At 41.9% G+C, this 16814-nt stretch overlaps 1 protein-coding gene across 1 annotated transcript in view; it reads right to left on the reverse strand.

Annotated features, from left to right (window-relative positions):
* The window catches only part of MTX2 (metaxin 2), a 72495-nt gene that overhangs the window by 9458 nt on the left and 46223 nt on the right, over positions 1 to 16814 (reverse strand). The window contains exons 5-8 of the mRNA XM_083154727.1: positions 7665 to 7741; positions 4361 to 4453; positions 1132 to 1170; positions 628 to 753 (exon numbers count right to left, since the gene is read on the reverse strand). Of these exons, the coding sequence (XP_083010853.1) occupies positions 628 to 753; positions 1132 to 1170; positions 4361 to 4453; positions 7665 to 7741 (335 nt within the window). The remainder of the gene's footprint in view (positions 1 to 627; positions 754 to 1131; positions 1171 to 4360; positions 4454 to 7664; positions 7742 to 16814) is intronic.

A 16814-nucleotide genomic window follows, 5' to 3' on the forward strand; every position in this document is an offset into this window, starting at 1 on the left:
GAGGGAGGGCGCGATGGAGGAGACCGAGGGAGGGCGCAATGGAGGAGACAGAGGGAGGGCGCGATGGAGGAGACAGAGGGAGGGCGCGATGGAGGAGACAGAGGGAGGGCGCGATGGAGGAGACCGAGGGAAGGTGCGATGGAGGAGACCGAGGGAGGGTGCGATGGAGGAGACCGAGGGAGGGGGTAGCAAAATGGAGGAGACCGGGGGAGGGTGCAATGGAGGAGACCAAGGGAGGGGGTAGCGAAATGGAGGAGACCGGGGGAGGGCACAAAGGAGGAGACCGGCGGGGGCATGAATGAGGGGGCCACGAACGAGAAGACTGAGAGGGGGGGTTGCCACAAAGGAGGAGACCGAGAGTTGGGGGGACCGAAGAAGGAGAAGAATGAGAGGGGGGGGGGGGGGGCAAGGAGAACAACCTAAATAAATTCTAAACAACCCGGCAATTCCAATTTGCACATGCGCCGTGATCACATGCCTGCTCAGCCAGGCTTTTCGGCCAGAGTGGCGGCCCATCAAGCCACCGGTCCTTCTGACATTTACTAGAATTGCCAGATGGCCCAAACAGAAACCGTAAAATCATCAATTTCAGGTACTGTATGCATCAATAGCACAAATATCACTGACCTGTTCCACATTCTTTCCACCCCAGCCAATGGCTTTCATTTTTCTCTTAATTTCCCATTTCTTTTGAAGAACTAGTATATTGTTGAGCGGCCACGAGTACGGGGAGCTGTACCGAGGCTCGGTGATCTAAATACAAACAGAGGTAAACCGCAAGATCCTCAGAAGACAGGAGACGGAGCATTCAGGAAGGTAATACGAGACAGCACTGCCTAATGGGCTACAATCTCAAAAATGAATATTTTTTCCGAAAGAAATGCATAGCTTGCAGCGGTAAATATTTCCCTTAAACATTGCTTCTTATAAATATAAAGAAAATAGCTAACAGCTATATTAAAATTTGCTAGATGTATTTGCAAAATGTATGCGCCAGCAGGAAAAAAATACATTGTATCAACTAATGGTATAAAACCTCAATGTTTCATTTATGAGAAGGGACCGACAATTGTGAGCAAAAGTGTTTTCTCATTAAAATTTAACCAAGATAAATGCTTGGGAGTCACTCACCTCTTCTAGTGTAGCTTCATCACACCACTGAATATACAACTGCAAGCACAGAAACCATATAAAAATAGATCATGTACAAAGAAGAGAAGCAAAAAGGAAAAAGATTTGGATTCACATAAGCGTGTTCTCTTTCCCTTTCAAATACTAATCAATTAGCAAACCTTCTGCCCTTATAGAAACAGGGGTTTGCTTAATCTGTGCAGCAACATTTGCCCCATCTCACGTAGATCATAAATCTAAATGTAAAATTTTTGTAAAAAATTTCAATAATCTGTTTAATTTATCAATTTTGTGTACGGTTCTATGGAATGTGACTGCTCACTGTGGGGGTGATTGCGCTTCGGTCGCTGATTGGCGAAAATCGCTATTTGGATTATTGGTACTTGTGTATTATCTGGGCGCCCGATTTTTTTATTGCACGTTAAAAAATTACATTGCATCGCATACAATCATATTGCATACGAGGTGACGCAACGCGATTGGACCTGATTTTTAATTGTACAGGCACCCAGATGCCTGATTCCTATGTTAAATGCCCTCCCAGACCCGATTTTTGATTGTACACCCACCCTGATGGGTGATTACTATATTAAATGGCCCACCTTTGTTAACGCCACCCCACTATCAACGGCAACCCGAAGCGTGGCGAGCGCAGCGAGCCCGCAAGGGGCGGCGGTACACGCCCTCCGACCTTTTCATCACCACTATCCACGTCGGCGTGGAGCTGATTTTATATAGTGTGGCGAGCGCAGCGTGCCCCGCGAGGGGACGCGGAACACGTCACACGTAGCGAGCCACCGTGCCTGCAGCGTGGCGAGCACGCAAGGGGCTTTTCTGCGCTCGCCATGCTGTCTGAGTACGGGCAGTCGGGATCCAGACGTCGGGCTAATGACTGTCGGGATCCCGACTGTCGGAGCCCCATACCACACCCAACTACACATTCCAGCATGCTTTGCTATAGTGTTAGCATTCCCTAATAGCAAAACTGTGCCAATGCACGATGGGACTTGTAGTTTCACAACAGCTGGAGGGCCATAGTTTGGACACGCCTGGACTAAGAGGTACATACAGAAAGGAGCCATTTAGCAGTAACTGGTACCCAGAAAACATCTTTATATATGGCCTTTCCTGCAGTGACAAATATTACAGATTACATTACACACATCAGTAAATTGTGTTAATGTGCTCCTGTAGTGTGTCTGCCAGCAGTGTAACAGAGTGAGGTGTAAGGGACACATACTTTGTTATTTCCAGCAGGGTATAATAAGCACATGTGAAATGACTTCATGTAACGATTAAGAAATGATCCAGAACCATAGTACATTCGTTTTATGAATGACACTAATCTGAAGCACAGCAGGTGGAACAACTTCGGGCAATTATAACAAATGTACATACGTGTGCAGCGGTTATTGTTCTGCTACTAGAAGCAGATATACACTAGGAAGTGTCGGTTTGCTTGGACAAGGTAAAGCATATACAGTACTATATGTATAGAATTATATGTAAGGGTTCATCTACAAGGGTGTATTTATCTTGTGTGGTTTCTGCTGTATGTAGCGAAGAGCAAACACAGATCAGACATGGGCCCTTATTCTGGTTCACTCGCAAAGTGCACTGCATGGGGGGGGGCAGATGTAACATGTGCAGAGAGATTTAGATGGGTTATTTTGTTTCTGTGCAGGGTAAATACTGACTGCTCTATTTTTACACTGCAATATAGATCTCACTTTGAAGCAACACTCCACCCAAATGTAACTCACTTTTCACAAGTTACATCTGCCCCACCTGCAGTGCACCTGGCTTTGTCCATTTGAGAAAGAGTTTGCCTTTGACCAGAATAAAGGCCATAGTGGAGAATCCGCGTAAATAGCGATTCTTATGCACCAGGCTCTGTCTGTCTCCGGAACCTGCAGAGCATACGCAGAGCAAATTGGAGAGTGCACTATGTTGTGCGAAGGTGAACAACACGGGGACCAATAATCTCTATATGAATTTTCTTCTGGGTATAAGACATTAGAAGATCAGCGATGTGGATGAGCCTTAACTAACAGGTAGCGATGTTGAAGCGCTCTGATGCTAGATCTCTCAGAACACTTCAGTATGTGTCAGCGATGTGTGCTGAGCGATCGGTCAGGGCCAGTGTTCTCTGGGGAGAACACTCTCCCTGATACCGATGATTACTAGATTTATCCAGCAGGCTATGCATGCACTAAACGACATTGATGACCAATTTCTCTTGAATTTTCCCAGTGTAATGGATGAAAGATGTGGTGCATACACACTGAACGATTTGACTAAAGACGAACGAGCTAGCAACAGTCCAAACTGTGGCCCTCCAGCTGTTCAGGCATGCCTGAACTATCCCAGCATGCCTTGCCATAGTTTAGGATATCCCTAACAGCAAAACTGTGGCAAGGCATGATGGGATTGGAGGGCCAAAGTTTGGGCATGCCTGGTCTATGGGCTTTTTTTTTTTTTTTTTTAAAGATATCCAAATTGACCCTACTGCACAGTTGATTAACAACCAGCAGTTACGCGCATCGTCGTTCGTAGCATACACACTGAAAGATATTTTGACCAATATCATTAAGAAGGGCCAAATGAATGATATTGGTCAAAAAATCGTTACCTTTAGTAAATAGAAAGAAAACCCAACCTGTGTAAATCTACAAATGAATTGTGAATGGATTGTTATTTCACATTGCCTGCACATCCATGCGCAATTCAGGAGCCATTGAATGGTTGTCCCAGTTTGAGTAAGTCTGACTCTTCCACAACTCGGCGACAGAGTCAGACTGACCGTGGCCGGTGCTGACATCACACACCCTCCCCTGATGACGCCTGGGCCTGCCTGCATTTAGACACTCCCAGAAAACGTAAGGTCACCTCCCCCAATGCCGACTTCCTGTCAAGCCAAGCTCCAGCCGCTTTGCATTTAAGATCCATACACTATTTCTGTTGTGGTCTGTGCTCGCGCGTGCGCACTACGATCCATACTTACGCGTAGTTATTCGATAATCAATAGGATTTGTGAATTTGTACAACAGCGATGTACCCTGAATCAGGCCCTATGTTTAAAAAAAATGACAGGTAGGAGCTGATTGTCTGGTAATTTATCTCTCTCCGTGGCTTACATGTGCCCCTATGGTGCTGGACCGACTTGAGATTATAAAGCAGCTACAGTGGTTTCAGTGGTAAAATACTATAACAGAGTAGTGTAGCCTACCTCCGCTGTCAGAAGCTTATTATTAACCAGCTCCATGTATGCTTTCATCTCTGCCCTCTGGACTTCATCCAAGCCGTCACTGAGGGAATGGCCCTGTGTGGGGAAACAGGCCAAAGACTTATTATTATACCAACATGCATTTGTATACAGTTTGTTTTTAATGTGTAGCTATAACTCAATAATTATCAGCCATATCAACAGCGATAAAGCTAAAAAGCAAAGATGTGACGGTCTGGGAGCACAACTGGCTATCTATGGGGTAGATGTGTGAAGCAGTGATACGGGGGGAGGAGGAGTGGCCCATGGCAACCAATCAGCTACTCTCTATAATTTTATATTATGAAAAATATAGATGTTACTTCAGTGCGGATTGGTTGCCATGGGATACTTCTCCTCCCTTATCACTGATTCATACATCTAATGTAGGGTACACACCGATTCGACAATCCACGGCCGTTTCGGACTAAACAGATTCGACTTTTAAAAAAGCCAAATCTGACAGCCTTCAATGCTGTCGGAAACGGCAGCATTGATTAGGCTAGTGTGGATATTTCCAGGAAACATCATCGTCTGCAAAGCTACTCTGTCAGTCACTTTATTGGTTACCTGTATTCTACCGTATTCAATACAAAAACATCTTACTTACACACAAAGCCATAAACCAAACTACACCAACATACATCTCTCCTCTTATCTCAAAGTATCTTCCAACACGACCTCTACGCTCCTCTCAAGATCTGCGTCTCTCATCCACACTCATTACTCGCTCCCATTCCCGACTGCAGGACTTTCTTCGGGCTGCACCCACTCTGAGGAATGCCCTCCCAAGCACAATAAGACTCTCCTCCAGTCTCCAAACCTATAAGTGTTCCCTGAAAACTCATCTCTTCAGGCAAGCTTATCAAATTCCAGAACCAGCCATGGAACCTTCATAAACCGTTCCTATCCAATCACATCCCCACTGTACAGTCCACACATATCCACTCTTTTCTTCATATTTTCCATCCTCCTGACCCCTGGCTGGGTCACCGTATCATACAGCACACCCGGAACCTTGCATTCTGGTGGACTTTATGCAATAAAGATTACAGTATCTATCCTTGTGTATTAATACCTATTTCCCTACAGATTGTAAGCTTGTGAGCAGGGCCCTCATACCTTTGACTGTCTGTAAATACCCTGTTTGTTGCATCACTGTCTCCTTTGCGGAATATGCTGCTCTATATAAACTATCATCAGAGATTAAATACCCCCTTAATGTGCGTGCAAAGGCATTCCATAAGGTGGGTGCTGCCGATGAAAGTCCTGCCACTGTGAATGGGATCTAGTAATGAGTATGAATGAGAGACACAGATCGTGTGCAGAGTAGAGAGGTCTGGTGGGGATATATTTTGAGATAAGTGACGAGAGATGTACAGTGGTGTAGTCAGGTTAATGGCTTTGTATGTGAGTAGAAGTATTTTATATAGATGACCAGCGGAGGGACTGACAGATACTGTACATCTGTTTATCTATGGAGAGCAAAGCAGAATACTGAAAGAGAATCTTTGGTACTTGTGTATTTTGGCGGCGCCCATCGCATCGCATACCATAACACATACGATGGTATGCGATGCGACGCGATATCGTACGATAGTGCACGATGGCATACAATTTTGAAATTGTATGCCATTGTACATGGCATACGATGCCATACGATGCGATGCGATTAAACATTGTATAAGCACCCTAATGGGTGCTTATACAATGTTAAGCACCCAAATGGGTGCTTACAATGTTAAATGCACCCCCACGCCACCCCCCACTATAAAACGTGAACCCGAAGCGTGGCGAGCGCAGCGAGCCCGCGAGGGGCGGCGGTACGCGTCCTACGACCTTTTCATACCCCCACTATCCACGTCGGCGTGGAGTTGAGAATAGAATAGTGTGGCGAGCGCAGCGAGCCACCGAGCCCGAAGCGTGGCGAGCGCAGCGAGCCCCGCGAGGGGACGCGGATACCTTCACAGGTAAACGCGTCCCCTCGCGGGCTTCACTGGTGTCCGCGTCGCCACGGACACCTGTGAAGCCCGCGAGGGGACGCGTATAACTGTGAAGGTATCCGCGTCCGCTCGCCACGCTTCGGGCTCGGTGGCTCGCTGCGCTCGCCACACTATTCTATTCTCAACTCCACGCCGACGTGGATAGTGGGGGTATGAAAAGGTCGTAGGACGCGTACCGCCGCCCCTCGCGGGCTCGCTGCGCTCGCCACGCTTCGGGTTCACGTTTATAGTGGGGGGTGGCGTGGGGGTGCATTTAAGATTGTAAGCACCCATTTGGGTGCTCAAAAGCACCCTTTAGGGTGCTTATACGATTTTTGGTCGTATAGGGGGTCAAAATCGCGTCGCATCGCATCGCATGCCATCGGGTGCATGGCATGCGATGCGATCTGTTTGTCGTACGACGGACATCGGGGGCGCCGCCAAAATACACAAGTACCGAATCTTTTGCCTATAGACCAGGGGTGGGGAACCTTTTTTGTGCCAAGGGCCGTTTTATGGGGAAAAAATCCTTCGGGGGCCATATGTAATAATATCCCTTACAAATTGTCCAGCTGCAGCCGTCCCACACTCCGGCGGCTGCAGCTGAATAGGACTGACAGTCTCTGCCTGCTGTTGACTAAAGGTGCCCATACACGTACCAATTACCCGGTACTCTTTGTGCTAAAATAGCATCGCATGCACAATGCATGCTATTTTAGCACAAAAAGTACCGGGTAATTGGTACGTGTATGGGCACCTTAAGAGGAATCTCGCGAGAACTACCGACCTCTCACAAGAATTCTGCTGTACTTGACTACCGGCAAAGCCCCCGGGCGGGTGGGAGGGCCACCCAGACCGGCTATGGGGGCCGCATACGGCCCCCGAGCCTGAGGTTCCCCACCCCTGCTATAGACAGTGGAGACAGACGCATTATGTGGGCTAAACCATTATTGAGAGAGTGCAGTCTCCCTAATCCCTGAGCAGTACAGGGACATGAGGACACAATTCTCAGATAATCATGTTCTCGTGGCACCTGTGCCCTGCTGTCCACCCCAGCCAGGTAAGAGGAACTGCACGCGTTTTGGAAGATGCAGGGTGCTAGAATGAACACTATGATAAAAGCTTGTTTGTGCCCTTTGCACCATATAATGGAAGAACCTCATGCAGGGAAGCATGCAGACTCAGGGGGACTTGGTATCTCAGGGTGCAAGGAATAATCGCTGTGCATAACTTCCAGCCACAGAGCTATCGCCATGAATAAGTATATTTATTACAAGAGCACTTACCTTGGCTTTCACAAATTGGACTATTGGTCCCAGTTCTGATATGACTTGATTCCCGACATGGATAAAAGGAACTTTGCCTATGGAACATAAAAGGACAAGATGTACACGGACTCTACACTCAGAGGTAGGTTCAGTTCTTCCAATCTGCGCTATACATTACTTACAACTGAGGGAGACTGGGAACATCTACAGTAATCTAATATTTGGGACCTCAAAGCTGCAGGGTCTGGTGCCATGGAAGCCAATGTGAGCCCTTAGCCAAGAGCACTCAATGCAGACAAACCTGTGGCTAAGTCTATTCCTAAAGTTAGATATTGTAGTAGGAGTCATTATCTTATTCTAAGTCTAGCAACCTTGTACATTAAACACAGTTATAAGCATGGTAAATTGGAACGGAATACTAATACCTCCCAAATGTCCCGATTTTGGGTCGGTCCTGCACCTGGCAGTGTACCGCAGTGTAAGGTGGGGGTGGGGGGTTTGCTGGGGCTGTTTGACTTAAACCAAATAGAACACCTACCCGCCTGACTAGTATTCAATGCAGACACTATTTTAGTGACTTGCTAGATAAAACACAGGTCATTGTAGTAACATTTTGACAATACAGAAAACACCCTAGTGGCCTTCCTATTATACAAAATAGCATCACACAACCATTAGACACGCCAGAGAATTCTAGTCACTACTATACAAATACAGAGCACATCTTAAGAACAATATATATAACAGAGCCTTTAATTAACACGCAATACAGAGAACATCCCAGTGATCTTTCGTACAATACAAACAGCATCCTACTGACATTTCTATATACTGTTGTTAAAACTGAAATAACGCATCAATAATTATATACTTTTGTTATACTCTGTTTTCTCAAATATTGTTATTATTGCTGCAGATGACTTTAGCTTGTTGCACAATGTACTATTCATTGCGTATGAGGCCTTCCCTTTGCGCTAAACAGTTATTATATGTTAGAAGCAGCAGCCATTTTGTTAGGCATGACTTGCATATCTCGTTACAAGATGGCGTGTGGAGTCAGAATACTGCTGAAATAAGTAATTTCTTATGAGATATTGTTTTGGATTTCTGGGTTTAAGAATGCCTTATTGATGTAACAGAGAACAAGGACAGACACCTAGACTCCACAAACTGAATAATATGGGAACAAGGCCACACATGCGTAGACCCACAAGGCCACTGAAGTTGGGTGTTGGGTTAATTATGACATCATGATTGAAAGCAGAGCTTGCCAATAAGACTCAATGCTTATGAGTAATTAATTAATTAATGTGATAAAGGTTTAAATATCAGAGTGATAGAGGGAGGAGGAAGGCAGTTGAGAAAGAACAAGGAAGCACAGGGGGCTGGAGGTAATTATGAAGGAGGTTTAATCATGGCTGATCACTGTCCTTGAAAGGTGTCCATTTTGATTTGATTTAGAATTACTGTTTAAGTATTAGCTAATCAATTTTATGTTTCTTGTGTTAGTCTGCATTTGCAAATATCTGTAATGAAGCTATTCTTTAAGTAAAGCATTGTCATACCTTTTATAACAAGGTTGTGTGGGTGTGCAATCATTTCAGCGTTGCCGTTATATTTAAAGGTAATAAAGTAAATAAATTTGGTTTGGGTTATTTATCATATCTAATCTTATCAGATAAATATCTGGTTTATCAGTTGGAGGCCCCAGCGAGATTCAATGATGGTTGGTGTCCATATTTTATCAGTTATTGAGAAGATCAAAGTTTGAAAAAAAAAATTAGCTATTGGAAAATATAGATTTTATAGTGATTATTATAAGATGCATATTGAGTTGCATTTTTATGCTTACTGATTTATCTGATTGCATGTTGCCACTTTACTAGATCCATTGGTCATGCATATGAGCCCACAAATAAGGAATGGAGGTCACAATTAGGTGCAGCACTACTGGGTACTGCCATTAGTAATCGTATTTGCTGCACAACTAATCATAATATTCTCTCAAATATTTGTAATGATTTAATGATTATTTTTTTCTCAGAGTGGTTTGGAAGAAATTGTGTATTATTAACAGGAATCCATAAGAGACTGCTGTCAGAAGGCACTAACCGATATGAGGACCCTCACGGGGTTAGAGGATACGAGTGATGCTCATAGGGCATTAAGCAATTAGTATTTTGATGAGTTTTCAACTACTCATCCTGTCACAAGTTTCTGAACATCTATGGACCACAAGAAATAGTTTTTTTCCGATTTTACAACAAAGCATATTATCTAATACCCATAGTAGTTGCAACACTCCGTTATTGCAGGTTATCTGCCCAATGTGATTATTCTTATTATTTTTTTAGTGTAAATCAATTCACTTTACAGTTATGGAAGTATTACCGTCATCTAATCATTGATTTATGATCTGCATATCTCTTACTATCAAATAGCAGATAGTCAGTACTTAATACATTTATTTACAGCACAGTCCAATATACGTGGACTTAATTCAGCCAAAGTTTTATGGACAGCCCCACTATGTCCCACAATGAGTTGCATGATTGCTACCACAATGCTGATTCAATATGTTTATGATCTAATGATGTGTTTAAATTCTTTACAGGTTTCTCTTACTGACACCTTTTCTATTACTACTACTGAATCTAACTGACACAGAGCTGGCAAAGTACAATATACTGACATAATTGCTTCATTTGAGGCTCTGATACACGCACTGACAGAAGCCACAGCACTGGATATATCAGATTTATCATATACCTGTCTTTACTGTAATGAACAACAAGCAGAGGCCTTGGGAGTTTGAAAACATATACATGGGGGTTCACATAGACCCATCAGGTGCTACAGTTGCACACTTGACCGAGTGGTATCTGCTTTACCAACATGTTTAAGGACTGTGGCGGCTGCTGCAGCCTTTGTATAGAAATGACAGAACACCGCACATTATGTGTCTCGAATTCTACATCTTTTCTTACTGAACTCTTCACGGACAAGACACATTTCCAGTGCATGGTTCTCTCGTTGGGAACTTTTGCTCCCAGCGCCACATGACCTGACTATTGTCAGGTGTGGCACGCTAAATCCTGCTACTCTGCTACCTGGTGGGACCCGGGAGTCCCAGAGGATGGATGAGAGGCAGGAATTGGAACATGATTGTGAGGAATATTTAAAGCAAAATTCCTCCAATTAGACCTGATATCTCTGACACGCCACTACCATCTACAAAGATTGTAGTTGTCACCAACAAGGAGACTCAGGATGGCCATATACGGGATATGCGGTAGTATTGGATTTAGAGATCCTCATTTTCCATCGTGATTTTGCTGTGATATAATACGCTAATATCACAGCAAGTAAAGGAGCTAATTGAGGCTGTGCAACTCCCTGCAAAGGCAGTAGTTGTTAAGTGTCAAGCTCACATGTTAGAAAGTGATCTTGCTGCACTTGGTAACAAATAAGATGGCCACTGTTGTGAATCACACCACTATACAATTTAATGTTTTTACAAATTGACCAGCAGAAGCTCATAAAACATCAAGAGTTGTGTATTTAAAAGGAATGTGCCAATGGATGATGAATGGATACAGTCAAAAGGCTAATGGCCTATGTAAAGATGGTGGGGGCAGACGAGTAGCTCCCCAAACCCCTCCTCCTGGCATATGCGGAAGCTGCCCATGGGATGACCCATGTAAGGAGAGAGAGGGCATGTATGTTGATTTCATCTTATGCAGAGGCCCAAACGCATCTGCAGAAGAATGAACTCAGGAAAATTAGTCCTATAGAACCATCAAACATTTCTCCTACCACTGGTCCATTCCTATGGTTAAAATAATTTTTTTGGGAATTTACATGCATTTCAAATTGTCATTATATTTAAATGGTATCTGATATGTTATCTTGATTATAAGGAACATCCCAGCTGTCCCATGTACAGCATCCTTTACAGCAAAGAAATTTATTGAGAAATTTGTGTTCAGATATGTTATCCCATAAGGTATATGGTATTAAAAAAAAAAAAAAATTATAGAGGTACATATTTGACAGGAAAGGTATTCTAAGGAATAAATCAATGTATGGTTATTGAAGGTTGGTTGCACTCACCATTCACTAAAAGGTTTTAGTCAAAATTGAACATGTTAACAAATGCATATTGAGAACACATAATTTAGGGTGGGTGTAGAAAATTACCATGAGTTGACTTGAAGTTTTGTCTTCGGTTTTGTATGACATTCACACTACTCCTCAGCAGCCACTGAACCTGTCCCCTTATAAGATCATTATTTTAATTGATATATACATTTTTTATTTTTTGGGAGACCAGCAAACCCTATTCAACATCCAGCAGCAGACTTGTCACTCTAATTCTCACATCATCTAAATACTTTGCCAGAAAAGCAAACAAGCTTATGAAGGGATGTTGTTATAAGGTCCAGCCTGGAGACTATGCAATGGTGAGAAAATTCTTACAATTAAATGTCTCATAGATCAAAGGCAAGACCCATCCCTGTGAAACAAACCAATTGAATTAATGCGTCTCACTGCAAGAAGGTTTCCGACCTGGTGGTGATATCAGTTGAAAGAAAAATAAACTGATGCAGATAAATACTGTGACTTTTTAACTTAATAAACTTATTTGATGATGGGCCTGTCCAGGGCCCCCACACAGACCAAGACAAGATCCACGGAATCGGGGGGCATCCTTAGTGGTGTCCCTGCGGGTTGTGGGCAAGAAGAGGTCCACGGAATCGGGGGATACCCTTAGTGGTGTCCCTGCGGGTTGTGGACAAGGTGTAAAACAATGATCCCCATGAGTGACTCAGTTTCCCATACACTCACTAACTGAAGAAGTCATTTTTGTTTTTTTAAGTTTTCATATTTTTATAGTGAATGAGGGTTACCAGGGATTGGTTGCTGGCAAGGACAGTGTGTATAGTTATCAAAGAGGTATTACTAGAGTCATGGTGGTGTATTCTACTTCTGCTTTTAATTTTAATCCCACAAGTATAGTAATAATCATAACAGACACACATATACATCATACTACTGATGCTCCCAGGTTTCGGTATGCATCAGAGGATGGTAATAAAACACTGATAGCCAATATGTTAAACTAATTAGAAGGTTTAAAATAAATATATGAGTAATAACATAAAAGTAACTGAGAACGCCCACACAGGAACCATTGATAGAATACATCTAGTAAGGTATCAGTAAAGAAGAGGCATTCTAAATAAGGATGGTAACAATGGTGCAAACATAATATCTATATGCAAACTGACATTTCTTCTTTAAGATGCTCATCATGAGCTGATAGAAAGAACAATAAGGTAAACTGGTTGTTGGTTATATTGTCATCTACGGTATCACTCCGGTAATGTTGGGTTAATGGCTACTTATATTTGCAGTCAAATCAAACAACACTTCATTTTCTATGTAGGATTTACACAAGTTAATCTTATAAGGTAACTGACTCTCCCTAGGTTTAAAATTGGTAAAGAGTGTAATAACAGGAGATATTTTGGAGTACAACAAAACATGTAGTTATGTGACAGAGTTGGGTGTGCTAGTATAACATCTAGATAAAAAGGGTACTCATTGAATTGTTTCTTATGAGGTTTTCTCAAACATACCGTCTCATAAGCCATGGACATTACCACAAGGATTATAAGGTTTCTAAATGGTTACAAACAAGATCTATTGTAATAAAATTTTACTTTTACTAATTAATACAGTGGTGATTCAACATAAAGATTTGAAAGTAACACATGGTATATTAAAGAAACACACTTATTTACATTATCCCAAGTTTATAAAAATTGTATTTGAATTTGTGAATATAATTAAAATATGGTACAAAACTGATGGTGACATTAAAAGGAAAGTTGAATTAAATTATTTGGGTTGAAAAAATTTTTAGTTTATTGAACAGGTGTGAGTGATGTGATTCCCTACAGTTGGTTTATTTGGTTGAACCCCAATAAATGGTTCGCATAAGTCAATGTTATATATGCTTTAAGAAGTTTGATGTTTTTGCCAAGATAATATTATTGATTTTTCTGTATACTAGTGAAATGCTTCAAGAAGGTTTTCCGATGTATTAAGAGAGAAACAAATGATGCGTTTTGCAAGAGATATGAACTTTCTTTGGAGAAGTTCAGAGGATGGACTGTTAAAACTGAAATAACGCATCAATAATTATATACTTTTGTTATACTCTGTTTTCTCAAATATTGTTATTATTGCTGCAGATGACTTTAGCTTGTTGCACAATGTACTATTCATTGCGTATGAGGCCTTCCCTTTGCGCTAAACAGTTATTATATGTTAGAAGCAGCAGCCATTTTGTTAGGCATGACTTGCATATCTCGTTACAAGATGGCGTGTGGAGTCAGAATACTGCTGAAATAAGTAATTTCTTATGAGATATTGTTTTGGATTTCTGGGTTTAAGAATGCCTTATTGATGTAACAGAGAACAAGGACAGACACCTAGACTCCACAAACTGAATAATATGGGAACAAGGCCACACATGCGTAGACCCACAAGGCCACTGAAGTTGGGTGTTGGGTTAATTATGACATCATGATTGAAAGCAGAGCTTGCCAATAAGACTCAATGCTTATGAGTAATTAATTAATTAATGTGATAAAGGTTTAAATATCAGAGTGATAGAGGGAGGAGGAAGGCAGTTGAGAAAGAACAAGGAAGCACAGGGGGCTGGAGGTAATTATGAAGGAGGTTTAATCATGGCTGATCACTGTCCTTGAAAGGTGTCCATTTTGATTTGATTTAGAATTACTGTTTAAGTATTAGCTAATCAATTTTATGTTTCTTGTGTTAGTCTGCATTTGCAAATATCTGTAATGAAGCTATTCTTTAAGTAAAGCATTGTCATACCTTTTATAACAAGGTTGTGTGGGTGTGCAATCATTTCAGCGTTGCCGTTATATTTAAAGGTAATAAAGTAAATAAATTTGGTTTGGGTTATTTATCATATCTAATCTTATCAGATAAATATCTGGTTTATCACTGTACTGATAGCCTCTGAAACCGTATTAATCTTCTATTGACTTATTTATTTCTTTATTTTGATTGAAATATTCTATTGACTTATACAATACAGAGAGCATACTAATGACAATACAGTGCATCCTAATGAACAAAACACAACGCGGAGAACATTCTGGTAACTTCTTTACAATACAGAGAGTGATTTAATGATCAATATACAATATACGAACATTCTAGTGAGCCCTGTACAAAAAAAAGAGAATGTGTGACTACTAGCCAAAAACACCTGTGCAATCATTTCTATAGCTATAAAAAAGGAGGTAATTCTGGGTATTTTTGGAAAACTTTATTTAAAAAAAAAAAACGAACATACGGCTATGGTAAACTCAGTGCAATCATTTAACAGCCAGAGATGGGAGGATTATCCTGTGAAACGGGGGGAAAAATATGTCTCTCCCTATGGCTTCACGTGATATTTAGAGGCTTTCCAGTGTTCTTCACCAAATGTTCCCCTGAAGCACATGCAGGAACCTGCTGTTCGACCTGGTTCACACAGAGTTCATACTAACAGCAGGCTCTGTCATGGGCCTTTTCAATGCATTCCCCCTTCTCCCGCTCACAGTCAGCCTAAGGGTAATGGATAAGGTACATGGCACCAACAAAGGCCTCATCTGCATCCATACTCTGAAGTGTATTACAAAAGGCATGTAGATCTTTTTGAACTGCAAGGAGTCAAAGGTTTCATTCAGACAGTTCTGCCATGTTCCTGGTGGATGGATCTTTTCATATTCTGGCATCCATATTCACCAAACATTCCTCTAGTAGAGGGGGGACATACATTACTGTATCTAGAATACACTGATTACCTCAGGAATCTTGCGGCCAATGTTCCAAATTTCTAGATAGAAATGCTCTATAAACATAAAACAGCCAAACGAAATAAAGTCCATTGTGAATAGAGACTGGATTTGCGTCCTGAATGAGTGTACATGACAAAAAAAATTGCATTTTTTTGTCTTTTGTGTAGAATCACTGATTGGAACCGTTCCTAATGAACTCATAAGCTGAATACTGGAGGTCTACAAAATGGCTGCCTGTCATGGATACACTAGCATGTAACAATCCTGTACACATCTGCCTGGTATACATGGATGGTGCTATGGTCCCACAGGGATGCTACTTCAAGGAGCTCACTGACTGAAAACATGTATGAATAGTTGATCTTTAATAAATAAAAGAGATTGAAAGAATTCAAATGATTAACAATTATTGTTATAGTGCCTGTATATGCAGAAGTCCAAATTACATGGAAAACGTGATACAAAGTAGGCTGCTCCCACCCTATAGAATGCCCTTCCACGCACAATAAGAATCTCCACTAGCTTCCAAACTTTCAAGCGTTCCCTGAAAACTCACCTCTTCAGGTAAGCGCTGATTATATTTAAGTTCCATACGCATAACCCTCTGAGGCACTTATGTATTATACAGCTTCCCTTCTGGACCTACAAGCTATGCTATTACTGGTGCCTGTCCTTGTGTTTCCCTCCTATATCCCTATAGTTTGTAAGCTTGCAGCAGGGCCCTCCTACCACCAAGTCTGTCTGTTGTTACCCAGTTTGTTTTATCTCTGTTTAAAATTGTGAAGCGCAACGGAATCTGCTGCGCTATATAAGGAACTATAAATAAATACCAAGGAGTTGCTTGTTACACTTTGTCATATTTCAAGGTCTTTATTCTATTTTGACAACTGCATATGGGCACGTGTGCCAACTGCCCAATTCAGAAAGAAGGACTGGAACCTTTGTGATTTGAATCACCAAAGTCACTTTGGGCATATGTCAACTGTTAATTCCAGATCTGTAGTATTCTGAGGAATCAGTAACTGTACCAATCACTTAAACACTCATTGCAACTAGGGTGGTCAATCCCGGGATTGTAGCCTCCAATGCTACGATTCTGGGATCAAAACGCGTGCCAGCATCGCTTGCCTCAAACGCTGCCCGGCAACCAGGTTGTGCGGCAGTGCATCACTTTAGAAGTTACACTACACAGGTAAGTACAGGAAGGGTTACAACTGCACTGAATGTAACATGAATATGTCTTAAAATATAAAAATTTAAAACGACATGTAGTATGGACAATACA

The sequence above is a fragment of the Crinia signifera genome, chromosome 7 (assembly GCF_055691185.1).
Source record: "Crinia signifera chromosome 7, ASM5569118v1, whole genome shotgun sequence".
NCBI lineage: Eukaryota > Metazoa > Chordata > Amphibia > Anura > Myobatrachidae > Crinia > Crinia signifera.